This window comes from Musca vetustissima, unplaced genomic scaffold, assembly GCF_032173495.1.
Source record: "Musca vetustissima isolate MV318-11 ecotype Yass unplaced genomic scaffold, APGP_CSIRO_Mvet_v1 utg25509, whole genome shotgun sequence".
NCBI classification, from domain to species: Eukaryota; Metazoa; Arthropoda; class Insecta; order Diptera; family Muscidae; genus Musca; species Musca vetustissima.
In genome coordinates this window covers 344,380-364,437 of record NW_026885149.1, presented here as the reverse complement: position 1 = coordinate 364,437, position 20,058 = coordinate 344,380, and the positions used below count along the sequence as shown (strand labels likewise).

The following is a 20,058-nucleotide window of genomic DNA, read 5'->3' as shown; positions in this document are numbered from 1 at the left end:
ACCTTATTTATGTAGGGAAAGTGTGAAGCAATTGCAGCAAATTTGATTGACAAATTTTTCAAACATAATATTTCGACATAGTATGGGTGTTTACTTCCGTGTCCTATTATCCATCCACAGGCAATTTAGAGATGGTCAGTATGGTCATTAAAGAGTCATGCAAATTATGTATAACTTAAGGAAATTTCGGCGATTTGGCAAATGAACGTGCATTATAATGAAGACTTGTAACTTTGCATATATCGACACCTCCGAAGAATAGTATGCTAAGTCTGAAAAGTGAATTTTTCAGTAGAAGCTGTCAAAGTATGGAAGTTTCTTGAATCTTACGTGCCATGCTAAGTACATTTTTGCTTTTAACTTTGGTTTGAATTGGCCGATGATTACCAAAATTTCAGAGAATTTAAATTATCTAAAAACGTAAAGAACTTTAAAACATGCTAAGTCGACTTAGCATACTATGCTTCGGATGCGTCGATATGTATTTGAAGACTTAAATGATAAAAAAATTATTTATATTATATTTATTGTTTTTGTAACTAAAGAAAATTCCAACGACATTCAAACGATTACATGTCTGGCTCTGGTATGAACAAATATAAACAAAATGGTGTACCTATGAAATTTTATTTTTTGGAAAATTCCCTATACGTAACCACAAACTAAGATAGAAAATAAGGAAGATCTTAACCAATTACATTTATCATAGTTAGTAAGATTGCTATGTATGTACTGAATAACGTGTTAAAAGTTTGAACCTATTGGATTTTTTTTTTGAGTTACCGTACCCGCCATTCGTAAAAACACTGTTCCGAGGAAAGTGTGTTTACAGTTTGAGAAGCACTCTTGCCGTCGCTTTATGTTGACGCAATAAATCGATAATGTCGTCAAGAGTTGTTACTTTTGTTACTATAGGGATACTTTAGAATTAAATAAAAAACCAAAATTTCCTTTTTAAACGAGAATGGGGAGGTTCCCTTACTAAACTCCGTTTAAACTATCGTTTTATAGAAGATTTTTTTTGAAAGGGGTATCTGTTGCAAATTGATTGATTCGATAAAATTTGTTACTCATACACGTAAATTTGAAACATTCCGCAATTTAGCTCAAGGTTATTTATTTAGCTCAAGGTTATTTATCTACCAACTATATGGTTGTTATATAACGTTTAAAAAAACACCGAAGTGTTCTTCTTTTTCTTTCAACACAAAGATATCCAAAGTTTCCATCTACTTGACATTCAAATTAATGGCCTCTAATGAAGACAGTTTGTGATTGTCTAACCAATGTCAGAACTTATACACGTGTCCTTGAACCTCACTAATGAGATACCCCAAACTAATGCGTAGTTTTGTGTTCTTCTTTTGATACCTTTTAGAATGTCAACCCTTGACTATGTCCTTTCATCATTCATTCGAACTAATGTCAATGTAAACTTCATGAATTCACCGAGATAAAACGGCCTTAACGAAAGACTAGCCGCCCGCCCAGCAGCGAGCTGACTGATTATCCTGACGTATCTTGGCTACAGTATTTAATAGAGTACTGCTGTCTATGGCAATACAAACACTGGCACTGGTAGATGGGTTTATGCTTTGTCATGTCATTTTAATTAACCTCTCCGCCGCCAATATCATAACGGGTGGAGGGGTGTCCAACGTCATCCTTAACCTACCGCAAAACGATTTGTTGCTCCGTAGCGGAGAGTGGATACTCACACCATGGATTGTGTCAGTCGTGTATGTTGTTTACCTGGCCTCAATTTAAAGTCATTCACCAGCATGACTGTTGTCTATTAGAAGGTTACAGTGTATAAATCTGAGAGTGGTCCTTGTGGTGTTCTCCAAGTCATTCATTCAAGTACCAACAACATAAACAAGAGCTGACGAGAGGAGAGCTTGGAAATTATGGTAAGCATAGATTGACCGAATCCCTGAAAATCAAGAAAGAGTCAACACACTCAAACCCGGACGATACGTGAATAGACTTCGTGTATATGTATGTACGTGGGTGTGTGTGCATATGTGTGCTTGAGAAGATTGGGCTGGCTGGTGGGAATGAGCTACAACTGTTTACTTAGCTCCAAAAGGGACAATACAACGGGATGTTCATTTGCTTGGGGCCAGAGTGTGGTATAGGAAATTAACTGATAGGCGGAGATGGAGTGCCTACATGTGTCCTTGTTTATTAACATCCAAGACACGGGCAAGTGTGTGTGGATTCAAGCATAACACATCCTCTCGAACCCGATCCGATTGTGGTGAAAGAATAACAACAGCAACCCTCTTAAAACCAACCGACACTTGACATTCGAAATCACACATTACGTTTATCTATTTATATGTCAAATCGGTATTGTTGTGGTGTTGTTGTTATTTGTGTTAACTGTTAAGCCAACATTTGAATCAGCGTTGGTCACAAATTTGACTTTGAAACCTTTTTTGGGGAGGTTGACGGCTTTCAATGTCAGTCAATCCGCATTTGGCAAATATTGACAAATGTCTGAGTTTGTCGCGCCTTTTTTGGGAAGAAAAACATCCAACATTATTAAGGGATAAACGCCTTAAGATACGCCATAGTTAATGACGATAATCTCAAATTCCACAATTGTTGGGAAATTGGAAGGAAAATGATTTTGTAAGATTTTTTCTTTGGCAAATAATTTTAGTGTAATCGTTGGCTGTTTCAATCCCAACAGTAATTATTGTAATTCGATTGTGTGTTTTTTTAATAATAATTATCTATACTTTATGTATTACAAGTAATTGTAATAAAATTATTACAAAAATCCATATTTGTGAACAAATTTTCATACCAATACATATGATATTTCAAATATTTCGAATTTAAAATTAAAGTTGTTTTAGAAAATATAAATAGTTTTTTATATAAAATAATATATAAGAAAAAAATATATATATATGTATATAGTAAAAAAATATTTTATAAATACCTTTTTCAAATATAAACTACACTGGTTTAAAAAACTAATTAATTACGCTTATATTCCTGAATGAAAAATACAATGTTTTCGCAACAGTATGCTGACAACGTTCGCCACATATTATTTCAGCTTCATGACCTTACAAACACACGCTCGCACTTAAATAAAATATCACGCACAATATTTCCATACAACAACCTTAATGGCGGAACGACAAAAATCTAAATAAAAATAATATGCCAGGATTCATTAACTACGGCGGCTTGCCAAGTGTAGTTCGTTACCGGTATCAGAGCCAATTATATTCAAATTTTCTATTAAATAAAAAAGGATCCACGGCGTACGCATGAAGCCGTAACGGACACGTGACCTATAATTACACAAATTTCAACAATTTATGCAAATTGACTGCTTTAATAATCGATAACCTATAACGAAGCACGTTTATCCACTCATTCGGGCAGGCGAGACTAGTGTAAGCGGAATCGCGACAACAGCATCAACAACAATGCGATTAAGTCACCTCTAGATTAGTTATTATTTTTACGGAGACATAATCATCTGGTTGTAATAACAATTATGTGATTTTAGATGAGTTGTTTGGTGTTTAAAAGAGGTTTTCACGGTGCAGTTCGAATGGGATTTGAAACACCATCAAAAATCCATACTGAAATCTATGATTGTGTTTTAAATCTCATATCCACCCAATCAATGACGTTGACTTGTATTCATTGTTTTAGAATTAATTTTAAAGCGAGTAAAATAACCTGATCATTTCGATAAGTTACAAGGGAATGGCATAATTAATCTATACTAATAAATGACTGATTGACTTAACGATTCATCAACGCAAAGACGAAACGGCTGAAGTTAGAATCATGAAATTTTGGGTGAACTAGAACGGTACGAAAAGTACTAAATGTGATACCATTTGTATTTGGCGAGTCGGTAGAGCTAGAGCTCTTAAATTTTATATGAGGGTCACTGATGAAGTGTAGAATATATATACATATATAGCAAAGGGGTTTTTGACATTCGAACTATAAGTATGCGAAAAGTATTAATATGTACTAAATTTGGTACAATTTCGCGTGAATGGATAGAGCTGCAAACTTCAAATTTGGAATGCGTATTAGGGTTGAAATGTAGGATCTATTTAAGGAGATGGTTTTGAAAGCGTGTACGAAAAGTACTATAAGGTACTATATTTGGTGCAAATTTAATTTGGAGGTACATATCGAGCTGGAATCCTGAAATTTGAAATTAACATTACCGTCGGAGTGTAGAATTGTGATATCTACCTACGAAATTTACGTACTTATGTGTACAAAAAGTACTAAATCGTACCATAATTGGTACAATATGGATTTGGGCGAACCCATTGAAATTTGGAGTTAGGATCACTGTAGAGGTGTAGATTCAGTTTATGAAATTAATACTAATATAGGTAGTAAATGGTACTAAATTTGGTACAATTTGAATTTTAGGTGAACCATGAAATTTGGAGTCAGGATCATTGTTGTGGTGTAAGATTGAGATATGTAGGAAGCTTTTGAATTTTGTACTAATGCGTACTAAATTTGGTACAATTTAAATTGTGGGTGAAGCGATAGTGTTGGAATCCTGAAATTTTGATTTAGGATCACTGTGGGGGTGTAGGTTTGGGTTAAGTAGGAAGTTTTGGAAATTCGTAGTACTGTGTACTGAATTTGGTACAATTAGAATTGTAGGTGAACCGACAGAGTTGGAATCCTGAAACTTGGATTTAGGATTTGGATTTATGTTTTGTTGGATGATTGAGGTGGGTACTTATGGAAATAATGTGTGCTAAATAGAACTAAATTTGATGAAATTTGGATTTATGGTCTTTATGGTCTGAAGTTTTCTGTGATATGTTAATACATTTCTAAATATTTCCAGCATTTGCTAACGAAGTAGCGGGCATATGCTAGTATACTATATTTTGTTTACATTTTTCCCCATTTGGTTGTTGTATCACCACTTTGGGTATATTCAACAGATCTATCCAAACATATGACGCATTTCTGAAGGAAACTGGATGAAGTAAAATATGTGATCTTTATATAAATGTAAACCGACTTAGATCAATTCATAATCATATCATTCTGCAACGTATACTAAATTGTGGCATTACATTACAATCACCTTCTAATTATTACTAATATCCTTGTAAGGAAGTAACAATAACTTTTCGAATTTCCTAAGACTGTGGGATTTCGGCTTGGCACATTGAACATCCGCTACACTTCAGATGATAATAAATAAATCAATGTGTCTTCTTGGCTTTCACTACCCACTTTTCAACAGCTTGGCGAATAACAATAATGAATACCTTTAAGTCAGTTGTCCTATAAACTAGAATAACCACAAACCAAAAAATAGACGAGCAAGCAAAAGAGCAGGACGAAGTAACAAAAGTTTCACCACAAAATTGGCAACCTCCCAAACAACAGTTTAGGAGGTCTACGACGAAAACGAAAGGCTGAGAAAAACAAAAACACGTGTCTGCACGACAACCAAAAAATGTCGACATGTTATTCCCGCAATGGGAATTCTAGAAGGCGACGCTACATATCAGCAGAACATTAACTACAAACAAATAAACACCCATATGTACACATTTGAAAGACAATTTATGTTATTCGTTTCTTGTTTCACTCTTCAAAAGTTTTTACTTACAGCCACAAATTTTGTGAAATTCAATTAAAGCTATTTTCAGTTGAACAAAAAGACACAAAACGTTTAATAATTTCCACAAGGTATTTTGTTAAACTGTGTCCATTTTTCATATTAAACAAATACAATGTTATTTCAATATATTTATTTTTAATCGTCTTACAGCAAACCTTTTTTGTTGTTGTTTTTGTGGGCCCATCTAAAAGGATCTACGCCCAAAATCACGACACCCAACGACCTGTAATGCATTCATCATACGCGCCGTGGTACATATGGCGAGTGTTACAACGGACGCTTTATGCTGAAGCATGGTTATGCATGAAGAGCAGACACACACAAACACATAAATGTCCGTAAACTCCTGAAGCATGAAAGCGAGAGTTTGCAATGCGAAAAATTCAGTCGTTTATTTATTTCACTCGTACCGTGTCCGTTTTACAAAACGGATGTTAAATTTTCACGTTTATCGGAGTTTACAAATTTCTGTTGAACGCATGGACATTTGCAAACGAGCAGTTGAACACATACACACGCAATCACATACATGGACACATATTTAGCACCAGCCACTATTACACGAATGAAAAACATATTCTTGCTGATCTGCTGGTTCGCACTTTTTTTCTGTTGTTGCTGGCGAATAACTTTTTTTCATGTACACCTTGTGGCATAAATAACATGTTTACATCCGTTGTTATTTTTTTTATAAAATTACATATATACATACATTAGAGCAAGCAAGTAAAGTAATATTGAAAACAACACGATATGTCCGATTGTAATATTATTTATCTGAAACCGATTTCGAGTATAAGACTTTTTGTGATATAACTCAGTTGGTAGTCTCGTCAAACACAATATCCTAAAGTCAAAAATTAAAACAACATTTTAAATTGTATGATGTTTTTTGTTGGGACACCCTAACATACACATATGTAGATGAATGAATTTATTTGTTAATGTTGTACACATTGCACCCTGCACAATAACTTTTATTGGTTTTGAAGGATGTAAAAGATGAAAGTCAGGTTCAGAATTTGAATTCGTGTCCCCAAAAGTATAACAAGCAAAGTTAGTCTTCTCAAATTCAATCGAAATGGCTCTGCTACTTGACATTTTGATTTATCTCAATAAATGGATTTCATTACCATTTTTGCATCCATCTAATCAATTCGGATATTAGGTTTTATTTTTGGTTCCATTGCTGCTTTCAATTTTAAATTTTTAGAAAAATTATACTACAGGCATTGTTGTATTTTTTTATTGCATGCTAAATTTAGAAACTGTAACATTTTCTGAACAATGCCACACAACACATATATGACTATTTGCAAAGATCAGTACAAGTGTCAGGAACAAATATTATTTCAACACATTTTTCAAATGTGCATGAAAACACTACATTTGTGTTTCATTTGAAATTCCCGATTTATATTTGGATGACGAAGCAATATGACAAACGTTCATAACAATAATGAAATCATTACATATTTATGAAGCTATTTTCATTCATTTATGAACCATTTGCATTGTTTCATAACCCTATTGAAATTTGATTATTACATTAATGATATTGTTTTATTAAATTACAAAATTACTTTAATACAATGGGATACATTTGATATAGACCTCTCTCTGTTTAAGGGAACCCACTACCACCCCCCATTCTCGATTTTAATTTTTCAAGATTTTCAATGGGTTGGTAAATCAATAGCAATGTTTGTTAAGGTTTGTAACTTTGCACATATATATTTGAAGATTTAAAAGAGAAGAAAAATAATTTACAAAAAAATTGTGTAATTGTTTTGTTGTTTTTTTTTTGTAATTAAAGAGAAGTTCTTATTTTTGATGGCGGGCATGATAACTCCTCACTGCAACATCGGAATCCGAAAATTCCAACGGTGTTACAAAGAGTACACGTCATGTCAAAATGGCGGACCTTTGAAAAAATATTTTTGGAAAATCGCCAATTTTTGACCAAAAACCAAGTTAAAAAATAAGGAAGATCTTCACCGATTGGTGAAGATAGCTACACACTCACAGAGAAACGTGTAAAAATTTGCTATCGATAGTGTTATTAGTTTTTGAGTTATCGTGCCCGCCATTCGAAAAAGAGAAAAACGCCTTTAAAGTTTGAGAAGCCCTTGATGCTGACACAATAAATCGGCTATATCTTCAAGAGTTCTTGAAATTTTCACTTGAAATTTTGTAGGGACATTCTTGAATTAGTGTAGATTCGAATTAAATGCAAAAAATTGTTGACCCCGAGAATGGGGGGTCCCCTTAAATTTAACTTACATCGATATGACGTAGATACTAAATGTTGTGGTATTGGTCGTGTCAAGTGTAGAGCAAAATGCTGTCGATTATACCGAATTGTATTTATTTTTCATTTAGTTTTTTGTTTTGTTTTTTTTTTTTTTTTAATTGCAGTCATGAAAATACAAGTCATAAATTAAAACAATACTTTTGTGTCAATTTACACACCCTGCCACACACACACGCACATTCAAGCACATATTTTACTTGCACACAAAACAATAACAAAAACAGTGACAATTGATAATAGCCAACCAGACACAAATCGACACACACACACACCACTACAACATGTGTGTATGAGTGAGATATGTTCCCCATTGCTGGCCCATTTTCCAAGCAATCTGCACTAACCGAATAAATAACGGGAAAATGAAAAGAAAATACACAAACGAAAATGAAGTTAACTGTCGGCTTACTTTTGTTTGTTTGTCTGTCTCTCTGTTTATTTGCGGGTTTGTGACGCAAATAAATGAGGAGGACTTCGTAATTCGTATTTAATTGTAGCGTACACATAGCGTAGCATATTATTTCATTGACATGAGGGTGGGTGTGTGAGTGTGTGTGCAAGAGAGAACGCGTGTGAGGATCTTGTGACACATCATTATTAAATTCCATTTATGAATTACTACGCCTAAAGATATCCTCGCACATTTGCCGGTCGGTCGGTGGGCATGGGTGAAGGACAAAGACAAACATCAACACTGTAATCTTTATTTTTGTTCTGTTTTTTTTTCTCCTTGTTTAAATAATTCACATTAATGACAACATAAATATCTGCATAACACGACAAGAAGACAATGTAGCAATCTTTTCCCAATGACGACAACAACAACAACAAAGCGGAAAAGAAATATTTGCTGGCTCTTAATTAAATCGATAATTTCAAAGATTCGGCAAGTAGGCAGCGACACATTAAGTTGGCTCTATGGAAAACTGTACACATAATTATCGTAATTGGAAAACGTATTATTTGCACAGATGGTGATAAATATTACTATTAAATATGAAATGAACGGAAATTAATGAAAATGTTCAAAAATAAATATTTTATTTCAGCAGCGCAATTTGTTGAAGTGAAAAATTTTATTAATTGTTTTCGGACATGTGGAATGGAATCGCTCCATTATAGCGGAGGCTATATTATTATGTTTAACATTTCTGCTAACAAATACAAATTGTTGTAAAATAAAAAAAAACGAAATCCAACAAGAATGGAATTACACGTCATTACAACTTTTTGTTAGTGATTTCACTGCAATACAAACTGACATGCAAACTTCTCGCGATCAAATTGATGTAATTCGCATTAAGTAGTGATATTCCACATTTGTTGGCTTTCCCATATCACAGGCATGCCTGTTCATGATAAATATTAATAGATAATTGCAGGAAAGACTACCCCTGAGGTATTATGTAATTAAGTCGGATACTATTTCCATGAAATATATCATCGGCAATGTCCACACTGACTTCTTGGCCGCGGCGTCACATTGTCATCGCATTCCTCAGCTTTGAAATGCGTATGGAATGGTGTGTCGTTTGTGAATCAGCTCATCGCTGTCAGTGGTCTGGCTATCCACAGTTAATCTTTTATGGTTTATGGCATTTTAATCGTTTTCAATCTCATCCATGTATGTTTGTGCGTGTGTGTGTGTGTGTTCGTTACCATTGTCTTCCATAAATTAAGATGCGGTCAAATTGCCATAACTGGGTCAGTTAAATATAGCCGAGAATTCAGCTGACTAAATGGCGATACTTCATTATTTTATGAACTTATAAGCACTACCGCCCATTGTAGTCGCCGATGTTCCGCCGTTTAAACAGGTTTCTCCGAAGCACTCACACGCACAAATTATTCATGAGCCCAGCTTCGAGGTAAATAACAAGAATATATCTTTTTGTTTTTTGTTACGTCTTTGCGGTGGTTGCTGTTGATGTTATTCTTTTGCTTGAATCCAAGCGAAATGAAACGAATCGAACGATTGATTTTGTTGTAACGCTCGAAATAAATCGATGTTCTGTAAGGCGGCACCGAGCAGAGCAGAACACAATTTCAGGAAGTATTGGCAATTTATCTTCGAGACAATTTTGTTTAAACAATCCCCGAACTGAAAATGGTTTTACGGTTGATTGTCTTGCACCAGCAGCTGACAACTAGGAAGGATAATATCATCCATGCTTATGTTTATTCTACGTGAGTTAACATTCGCCGATATGTTTTCGTTATTCTCCACTGCCACTACTTCCTCTTCAACGTTTTCTTGTTTTACCAACCATCATCGATGGCAATAACAATAAATACCACAAATGCGGGGATTTTTGTTGCTGTAGCAGTGAAAATTGCTATTCCATATTGTGATGTCTTACTTCAGTTATTTTAAGCGTATCAAATCAAAAATGATAAGTTCGAAAATTTGAAATGATAATTCGGCATAACGCAAAAGTGAAGCTGCTTTTCGATTTTCAATAGCAAATTAGCATATTTAATACGAAAACTGAAAGTAAGTGTTGTCTTTGGTAGGGATCAGCACAAAATACAATCGAAATAATATGGGTTCGGCTGAGAGATGAACATAAACAAATTGAATATATGTACGTTTCAATTGGATTGTGGACGACGATTTCTCCAAGTCTGAAAAAGACAAACAAAAACATTTGTTTTTAAAATCTACAAAAAGGGAAAGGCCGAATATTTTTATGAGAGCTATACCATACAATTAATGATTAAGAAGTTCAAAATTCCTTATGAACGATTATTACAATGCAAATTTTTATTGGTTAGATATTGAAAGGCCGAATCGAATTTTCGACAACCAAGCCGACCAACAAAAACGGGCGAAAAGTTTGCTCTCAAAGTTCGTAAAACATTTTGTCGGATCACAACACAAATACATTGGTGGTAAATTTCGGGATATTGCGACGATTTAGTGATTCCAAGACAAAATTTGTGAGGCTACCGTGGATATATCGTTATTTTGTGCAAAATGTCATGAAAGGCCAGCTGATATTATTGTTCATTATCAACCAAATAATTTCATATTTATTATGAAGATTTTAAGGATGGAAAATTCCTTGTGGGAATGCATGCCCTTAGTCAGTATATTATGAATTCATAAGAAAAATTCGCCTTTGACTTATGGCTAGATGAATTTTTTGCTGGTAAAACTCTAAAGCGCATGAAGAAAAACATATATGTGGCACTGTATGAAAAGATGAATGATAAAATGTTCGTAAAACATATATTTGTATACCCTTACCCATATGGCCAAATATGATGCAGGAGATATCCTCCTGTGAACACAATATGATGTTCGACATTTGCTTATACAAATCGATTTAAAACAAGTTGACGTGTATATATTTAACCGATGCTGTGATCGATTCTTTTTAATTTGAATGGTTTTATAACAAATTGTTTATATTGTTTTTTAAATCATATTATAGACGGTTTACATGTGATTGCTCATAACATAGTTAGTCTATGGATTTTACGCATTTCGAAGAACTTAGTTAGAAAACCGATAGGATGGAATTATCTAAATATCTAGTAATCTGAACTACATTCTATAAGTCGGAATGTTTGTACATACATTACATTTTATGAGTATTTTTTTTTTATCAAAATCGTAGCATGGCTCGAAACCACAGTTCGAATTATCAGCATTGAACTTTATATATTTTAGTAAAAATTTTATCTACTATTTTCAAAGTTTATATTTTTGCAATGAATTCTTTTGTGTGATTTACAAAAAAATATTATATTATCACTAAATTAATAAAAATTTAAACCAATTTAAAAACCTAGATAATCCAGGAAATTTGGCAATACGTATTGGGGTCTGCCATCAATTTCCCGGATTACAGAGATTTTAGTGTATATGTATATATATATATATATATATGTAATTAAAGGACAATTAGTCCTTGGGCCATAACATTTTGATATTTCAACTTCCAAACCGACTCTAATGGACCGACTGCACGTGATACAAATATGTATATGCAAATTTTGATACAAACAAATATTCCATACCGATATAAACACAAGTGTATGTTCCTTTCAAATACTGACTCACTAAAACAATCATAAAAATAAATCGTTTTACACGAACATCAAATTCGATACAGATTAACTCTAAATTTCAAAACCCTGACGAACTCAAAAACCTCGACAACTGCGTGTTTACCAAACAACAAGCGTGTAAGCATTAGCTTGTTCATAGCCCAAACAACAAGTGGCATAGAATGATTTACTCCCCCGTTGCCACATCGACACGCATTCACACACCCACCCTCCCACTCAGCCATTATTTTGCGGAGCGAGTTTATGTTGCAAACATGCCAACAACCGCATTTAGATCTACAAGTCCAACTGTGTGCGTGTGTGTGCGCATCCTTTGTATTCCTGCAGAAAGGAAGTCATATGAATTATTTATTAAAATGAACCCGTAAAAGGAGTTTCTTTAGATTAGAATTCATTCCAACTCTCACGACCACATAAAATTTCATATCTTGTAACATAAAAACAAAACACACACAAGCACACCGACAACAGCAGGCAATGCAAACTACAACAACCATTCTCGCAAATATGAATTCATTTTGAAGATGTGTAGCCAGGTTGTTGTCTGTCTTTTTGGTCTGCCAGTCGGCCCCACTGACTGACTGCCTATTTCACAGTCCTGATATATGCAGGGGGATTTTCTTGGAAAAAAATGCTTGATTTGCTAGAATATTCATTCATTCATGCAAACAGCAATCACACAAATGCACAGTCATAACAACATGTTGGGGATGTTGGCCTGAATATGGCTCGGTTTGATTTGGTTTGGTTTGCGGCAAACGGTTTATGGGCGTTTTGTTCTGCTGCCATTTATTACCGCCGTAACACTTCGGAGTGGCGCACATTTATGATCTTCGCCAAACTTATCGTAATGAAAATTCTACTGCACTGAGCCATTGAACTTTGTTGTTGCTGTTATGTTTGTGAGTGTGAAATGGCGATGTGTGAAATTAGTATCATGTTCAAATATTCACTGGCATCCGCACATCCACCGCACGCTCATAAGTGTCTCAACTCGTACATTGTTTTAATGCAACTAAATGTTCGTTCGCATCTTAATATAAAATATTAACAAACCAAATATTTTTGAACTCGGTAACGACACTTTTTGTTAATAAAAAATTGTTGGAAATATATTGGAGATATTAAAATTTGACAACTTGCACACGTTGGCAGACAATTAATTTTTCGATTTCATTACTAAAATGTCTTGGAGTTTGTAGTTTCATGTATAAATAGTTTTTTGGCATTTGGTGAATATACCTTAAACTTTGACAATTCATAAAATGGTACCATTTAAAATGTTATGTTTTACGGAAATAGAATTTGTCTATACCCTCCAATATAAAATATAGAAATTGCATTGCTATTGTTTGGGTGGAATAACATTGTCTTATTAATATGAATTAAATGCGAGATACGAGGGCGGTTCGGAAACTTCTTAGCCTATCAATGAAAGAGAATTGTTAGTTTTTCAAAAATATTTACATATATTTTTCTATATAATCTCCTGAAACTTCAATACTCTTAGTTCAACGCCTTTCTAGCACATCTATCCCTTGATTTAAATAGTTTTCCTCAAGTTCTTCAAAATATTGTTTTACAACTGTAATTGCATCTTCATTTGAAGTAAAACGCTTGCAGCAATGATTTTTTTTAGATTTGGGAACAAGTAAAAGTCAATGGGAGCTAAATCAGGAGAATAGGAGTCTAAACACAACCAGAGAGTCTAGAGTCGGCAACGGTCGTTTACTGTGTGTTTCAGCCTTCGAGATTTTCCCGTTGCCAAGCGAAATCTCGAAGGCTGACGTTAGCGTCTAGCGGCTTGGCGCTAGAATAGATTTTATTCATGTTTGTTCAGCGTCATACTCAAATTTTCTCTATTGCTCTCAATTTGCCATATTTTAGGTAAAAATCAGCAGTGGTACCAACAGTTTAATGGAAATTTATATCAAAACATATAGCAGTGCTGTTAAAAAAAACCATATTTTCAATGATTGTGGACATTTTTAACGACTTAATAATAAAATAGAAGAAAAATTGATCGATGAAATAAAAAAATACGTTAACAAATGCGGCACTCATCCTGCAGATAGTTTTTTCATCTGTAGTTCTTCATGCAATATTAAATGGACTCGAACATTTGAGATGCCCACAATATTAGCAATTTCATGCACTTTTACTCTTCTATCATGCACTTTGGCTTGTACGACCACGTTTAAAATCAGCAACCCAATTTTTTACTATTGCATATGAAGGAGCACTTTCACCTAACACATTCACCATATCATTATGCATTTCTTGTCCCGATAAAACTTTTTCGTGTAAATATATACAATGCATTTCTAATTTTTCAATTGTAAAAAAATTGCGGATGCGTCTTTTTTGAACACTTGTTTCTATATGAACTCCAGATCGAAACAAACATTTAACATGTGTTCATAACAGAGATGGAAGTTTCCACACTAAACTTTTTTCTGCTTATAATGCGCTTTGTGTTTCCAAAAATCAAAAAAATCGGTTAAAAAATGGATGACTTATACACATTTTTGTATTGATTCTATGCATATTCTCTAAAGGAAATATGGCTCTGAGCTGCAGCGTTTCCTGTTACAAACCGTTATGTTTGTAACAGGCAAAAGGATATAAAAGCGAGATAACCCATAGTTCCTTTAGACGAAGGCGAATCCAATGAAAAAAATGTGTATACAACATCCATTTTTCAAATTGGATAAGAAGCGCACAAAACCGATTTTTTTGATTTTTATCATTTTCGAAAGCTAATTTAATTTTCTTCCCCGTAATATAATAAAACTTATATGGCTTCATATCATAATTTCATCGTACAGTTCGAAGAAAAATAAATGTTGTCATTTTATGCGTATTTTTTCACAATTCAACCGCTGTAACTTTTTTACTTACCGATTTACCAAATATATATCTTGCTTGTGTGTGCTAAAGGAAAAATTGTACTCTCTCGAAAGAAAAAAAGAATAATATAAATCCGTTATAAAGTAAGTAAGTTATTCAATTTTCAAATGGAAAATCCATGAAACCACGGTTTTCTCTATATTTACCGTTATAAAATTAATTTTCGAAGTGACCCAGAAAAACCAAAGGTATTTTCGTGATCCAGGGACTCCAACTAAACAGAATTGGTACATTAGAACGCCTGAAAAATTTTCGTGTCGCACAGTGTTATGATTACATATGTATGGGTGTAATTGTATATCAGATGATATTTATTTATATTTTATGTAATTTTTTGCTAATTGATATTGAATTTTCTAATTGGAATCGATTTCTCATTGATTATACTATTGCTGCTGTTGTTTCTTAATATAGTCCAAATACATATCGTGTGCTGGATTGCGTGGAGTTTGCTCAGCTGTAATAATAATACAAGAAGAAAATAATAATAAAAATAGAATAAGAAGAATAAATATATGTATGTATGTTCAAATGAAAATATATCCAAATAGAAATGCTAAACAAACACCTACTCTTATAAACATTATATCCGTTCTCATCTGCATGATAATACGTGGTTTGGAATGTTATAGGCAATCCCGGGATGGGTACAGTAAAATAACCATCTTGTATCGGAAGCAGCTCATCATCAACTTCCTTCAGATGTAGGCGCTGATAATTCACGAGACCATTGCTCATGACCAATCTAAAACAAACAAACACACGAAAAAGAATAACGAAAATAAGGTGAGGTCTTATGGTGCCCATCAACGTCCTACTTGATTTCTTCCGTCCCATTTGCAAATGTGTGATGATAGTTTTCCAAAACATGTACAGTCTCTACGGGTTCCTCGTCTGCATCCATTAAAGGTGGTTGTGCATCAGTATCCAATTTATCCGAGCCTACTCCAGATATTACAATTGATGGCCTCGTCGTCGTCACAGCTACATCGTCCCCCTCGACTTCGTCGTCCAAAGTGTCGACAACATCATCATCATCCAGGTCCGTTGGCCACACCACCATTTGGTATTCATAGATAGGCTGGGTATCTCCGATTACCATATCTCCTCTCTGTGTAATAACAAAGGAATTCACAATCAACTACTGCCAAAATATCAATAAATGTTATCAAAGCAACTAGGAAAACTGTTTGGAAAAACGAAAACGAAAAACTTTATTTCCCAGATGTTGTTTTCCGAACAATGTAAACAAAGTGATGTCGATGATGGAGCTGTACCTCTTCGATGGGCTTCGCCAGTGCCACAGCCATGGCATGTATCCCAATGAATATTAACAGCACTTGGATTTTGGAAAATAATCCCATCTTCATCAACGTTGTTGTTATTGTCGTCCTCGTTCTGGCCTTGTGGTATGCAAATGCTGGATGTGGTATCCAGAAAAATGTCCATAGCTTGTGATTGCACAGGTATTTATATGCATTCGAACAATAACAAACAAGAGCAATATTTGTTCCCACCTCCCTCTAAGTGCTTTAGTTCGTCACATTTAGCCCAGTGCGATGAGTATTAACTTGTTTGTCTCTGTGCTATGTTCTTTGTTTTGTTAGCGGCTTACAAATGCTTTGTTTACGTCGCAGCAGTAGCAGCAGCAACGGCAACGGGAGACAAACATATTCACTTAAACTTTGTTTTTATTGTTGGTGGATATTATTGGAATGTTATCAACAGTGGGGGGAAAAATAACATTGGGAACAAACTTTGATATTCTACAAAAGTGTTGTTGGTGAAAATATATCAGAATTGCAAAAATTAAAACTCTGGCACTAACACAAGTTAAAAACGTTAATGTTGTGTTCTAATACGAAGTACCGAAGTACAGAATAATACTAAATGCTCCGAAATTTAAAACTACTAAAAAGTCTTATTTTAAATAACCTTATATTTCAGTAACATAGTATCTCTGGAGGACCATCCACATCGTGCAATCCCTGGTGCATATTTACCATGAAATCTCTAGATTATCAGATCCAATAAGAAAATATTGCGCATATTAGCGCCGTTACGAAAAATCTATGTTTTCCTCTACAAGGTACATGAAATATAAATGTTTTTGAGAAATGTGAAAACTTATCCTGAAATCGTTCTCCAGTAATGTTTCAGGCTAAAAAATAAAAAAAATGTTTGTTTCTCCAATGAAATTTTAGTACATTTAAAAAATGAATTGGTAAGATATTGGGACTATATAACATATTGGGACTATGGGAACTGATTTTACCCAATTGTGGTACATATTGTTTTAGATTATCATATATCAGACTTATATAGCGTTAGTTTTTTTTATTTTGAATGTACCGGAAACGGTATTCAAATCTGGACCAATTTTCACCATTTTCTGCAGGACTATGCTTGAAAAATTGTATGTCAATAGGATAATAAATGCGAAAAAAAATTTTGTAAATATTGAGTATTATGTGCAACAAATTGAACAAAAATATATTTGGGAGATATCTGTAGAAATCTGAACCGATTTCAACGTTACTTAACACACGTCATTCTAGGCTCAATACAGTATGTTATTCCAAATTGTGTCTTAATCGGACAAACCTTGGGAGTTTGGAAACTAAACACACTCCATCCCAGACTCAATCCCATACGTTATGCCAAATGCTACCTCAATAGGAAAAACCGTGGGAGTTTGGTGTACTATATACATAAAATCGGACCAAATAAATTACCTGTGCTGAATTTCATTTAATTTGGATAATGAATACGACCTGTACTTTGTTTACAATTTTAAATGGACAGACACACGGTCCTGCATAAATCGATTCAGAAAAGGAACCATGCGTCTGTCTCATTTCCTTTTTTGACTGTTACAAAGACATAATACCCTGTACCACAGTGTGGTAAATGGTATAAAAACGGATCACTAACATATTGCAGAACCCCTGTAAATAAAGTAACAAAATCCTTAAAAATTAAAATGTCTGATTATAACCAACTGGCAAAAACCTATTTTTATCCACCTTTATTATAGATATATATTCAGGAGACAATCATGTGGGTGGAGGTGGTGGTCCGATATTCGATCTTCATCAAAATTTGAAAAATGTTGTGATGTGGAAATTTTGAGTAAAATATGTTGCTCTCTTCGTGATGTAAATAGAGCCGACCTAGAATAAAATAATATATATTTCTTATACAACACCTTTATATTTCCTCAACAACATCGCCCAATGTGTGTTTGCTATTCTGGCTGTCCCAAATTTGCACTGCCAAAAAAATAAAGTTCTTCATTCTTTCTTCGTTTTGGGCCAATGATGATGATGATACCCACTGACGTTATTTGTTTTTGTTTTTGAGCTTTTCTTATTCTTATTCTAGTTGTTGTTGTTTTTTATTCTTGGTCCTTGTTTATCAGACATTATTACTTTGATTCTTTTGTTATGGATTTCTAAAGAATTTTGTTTTTTGAAAAATACGCAGGGAAAATATTTTTAAGAATTGTCAGGGACTGAGTATTGCTCCACATTGAAACGACTGCTGCAAGGTAGTCAGTGTGGTCCTGCTAAAACGAAGGCATGCCTGGCATTTCCATGCCAACAAACGGATGCTGGTTGGGCTGTGACTAAATGCTTCGGCCATGAGAAGACAACACTTAAATTTTTATTATGCAATCAACAAACACATGCGACAATCAAATTCAATCAAGATGAGATTTGAAAACTTTAGCAACCATCCCATCCCGTATTCATGGGTCCCAACACCTCAATCGAACTCATTTATGGAGGCATAAAACAATAATCATAAAAACTATCGTAAAATTCCTTCAATTCATTTACATTTCATGTCCTCTGTGGAGACTGCGGATGATTTGGGATTATGGCAGGTCTATATAAGGGAATGCTTATCTGTTGACGGGAAGAGTGTTCAACAGCATCACGACATCCTAACGGTAGAAGAATGGAGTTCGGATACAAAACATTTGGAATTGTACTGCTGTGTTTAGCTGTCACCTGTGGAGGAACGCCTACAGAAAGTCCAAATCGAGAGAAGAGGCAAATGACCATGACATCGGCCATACATAATGATCAGACACCCGCACCGACTCAGACACCACCGTTGCAGGGTCTGCCCATTATTGGAGCATTGATCCCAGCCAATCTGCTGGGAAGTCTTGGCAGTACTCTACAGTCATTGATCCCCCTGAATTTATTGGGAGGTGGTGGCAGTTCGGGAGGATTAGGAGGCTTGGGTAATCTCGGCGGGTTGGGCAACCTAAACTTGGGTGGTTTATTGCCAGGCTTGGGTTTGCCCCAAACTCAACAAAATCAGTGTCCAATAGGACAAGTGTCCCGATGCCGTTGTGAGGGTGTTATTCCCATAAATCAGAAAGCCCAAGATACATTGGAGATATTGCAGCAGAAGGTTACGTTAAATTTAAATGGTGAAAAAGAAGTGAGGTATGTATGGGTGTATGTGCATTTTCGAATATGTAATATTTAAAGATATTTTGGTATTTCTTTCGAGAGGGCTATATAAAGCAAGGTTAAAATATTGGTCGATTTTTGATTTATAATTGAGTGAGAAAATTTTTATCTTATATTTACAGTGCCCGCCTCAACAATGGCCTTTTGATTTATGAACGTTCGGGCAACGAAGTTGTACCTCCCGCTACCGTAGAATCTCCCGTAACGCAGGGCTATTTTACACTTAAATTGAACGCAACTAAATATCTAACGATCTACTACACCATTACCAATGGAGACTACACCGTTAAGGGTAAGAATCCAGGCTAATCTGCTCTGTATTTCCATAAACCTACAACAAACTCCCAAATAGCTTCAATTAAACAAACAGCTGAAGATAAATAAGTCATTGCACTAATTACTTTCCTCCGGTTTCTCTTCTTCTTTTTTTTCCTTCTCGTTTTCCTTCTGCATCTTTAAACCCAATTAGCTGATGTTACAAATGAACCACCTAAAAACGATTTGGACGAATCGCCACAGCCACTCATCTTCTAAGTCGAATAAAAAACCAAACCGAACGCAGTTCCATACAAAAGCCATAACGGAAAATGCTGCAACTCGAAGTCGTTGTC

The 20,058-nt window shown here is 34.6% G+C and overlaps 1 protein-coding gene across 1 annotated transcript; it reads right to left on the bottom strand.

Annotated features, from left to right (window-relative positions):
- Window positions 1–15,343: 15,343 nt before the first annotated feature.
- Window positions 15,344–16,020, bottom strand: LOC133332258 (uncharacterized). The gene is made up of 3 exons (XM_061540643.1): window positions 15,776–16,020; window positions 15,530–15,702; window positions 15,344–15,414 (listed from the first exon to the last, which is right to left on the bottom strand). Exons 1-3 carry the CDS (start codon window positions 16,018–16,020, stop codon window positions 15,344–15,346), a joined length of 489 nt encoding a protein of 162 aa, XP_061396627.1.
- Between the last annotated feature and the right edge of the window lie 4,038 nt (window positions 16,021–20,058).

Bases quoted from the DNA above. Each gene is read 5' to 3' on its own strand.
- LOC133332258 (XM_061540643.1), bottom strand. From the start codon at position 16,020: ATGGTGGTGTGGCCAACGGACCTGGATGATGATGATGTTGTCGACACT. The intron at 15,703-15,775 runs GTAGGACGTTGA...TGTTTGTTTTAG, and splicing joins AATGGGACGGAAGAAATCAA to ATTGGTCATGAGCAATGGTC. The intron at 15,415-15,529 runs GTAGGTGTTTGT...TTATTATTACAG, and splicing joins CGGATATAATGTTTATAAGA to CTGAGCAAACTCCACGCAAT.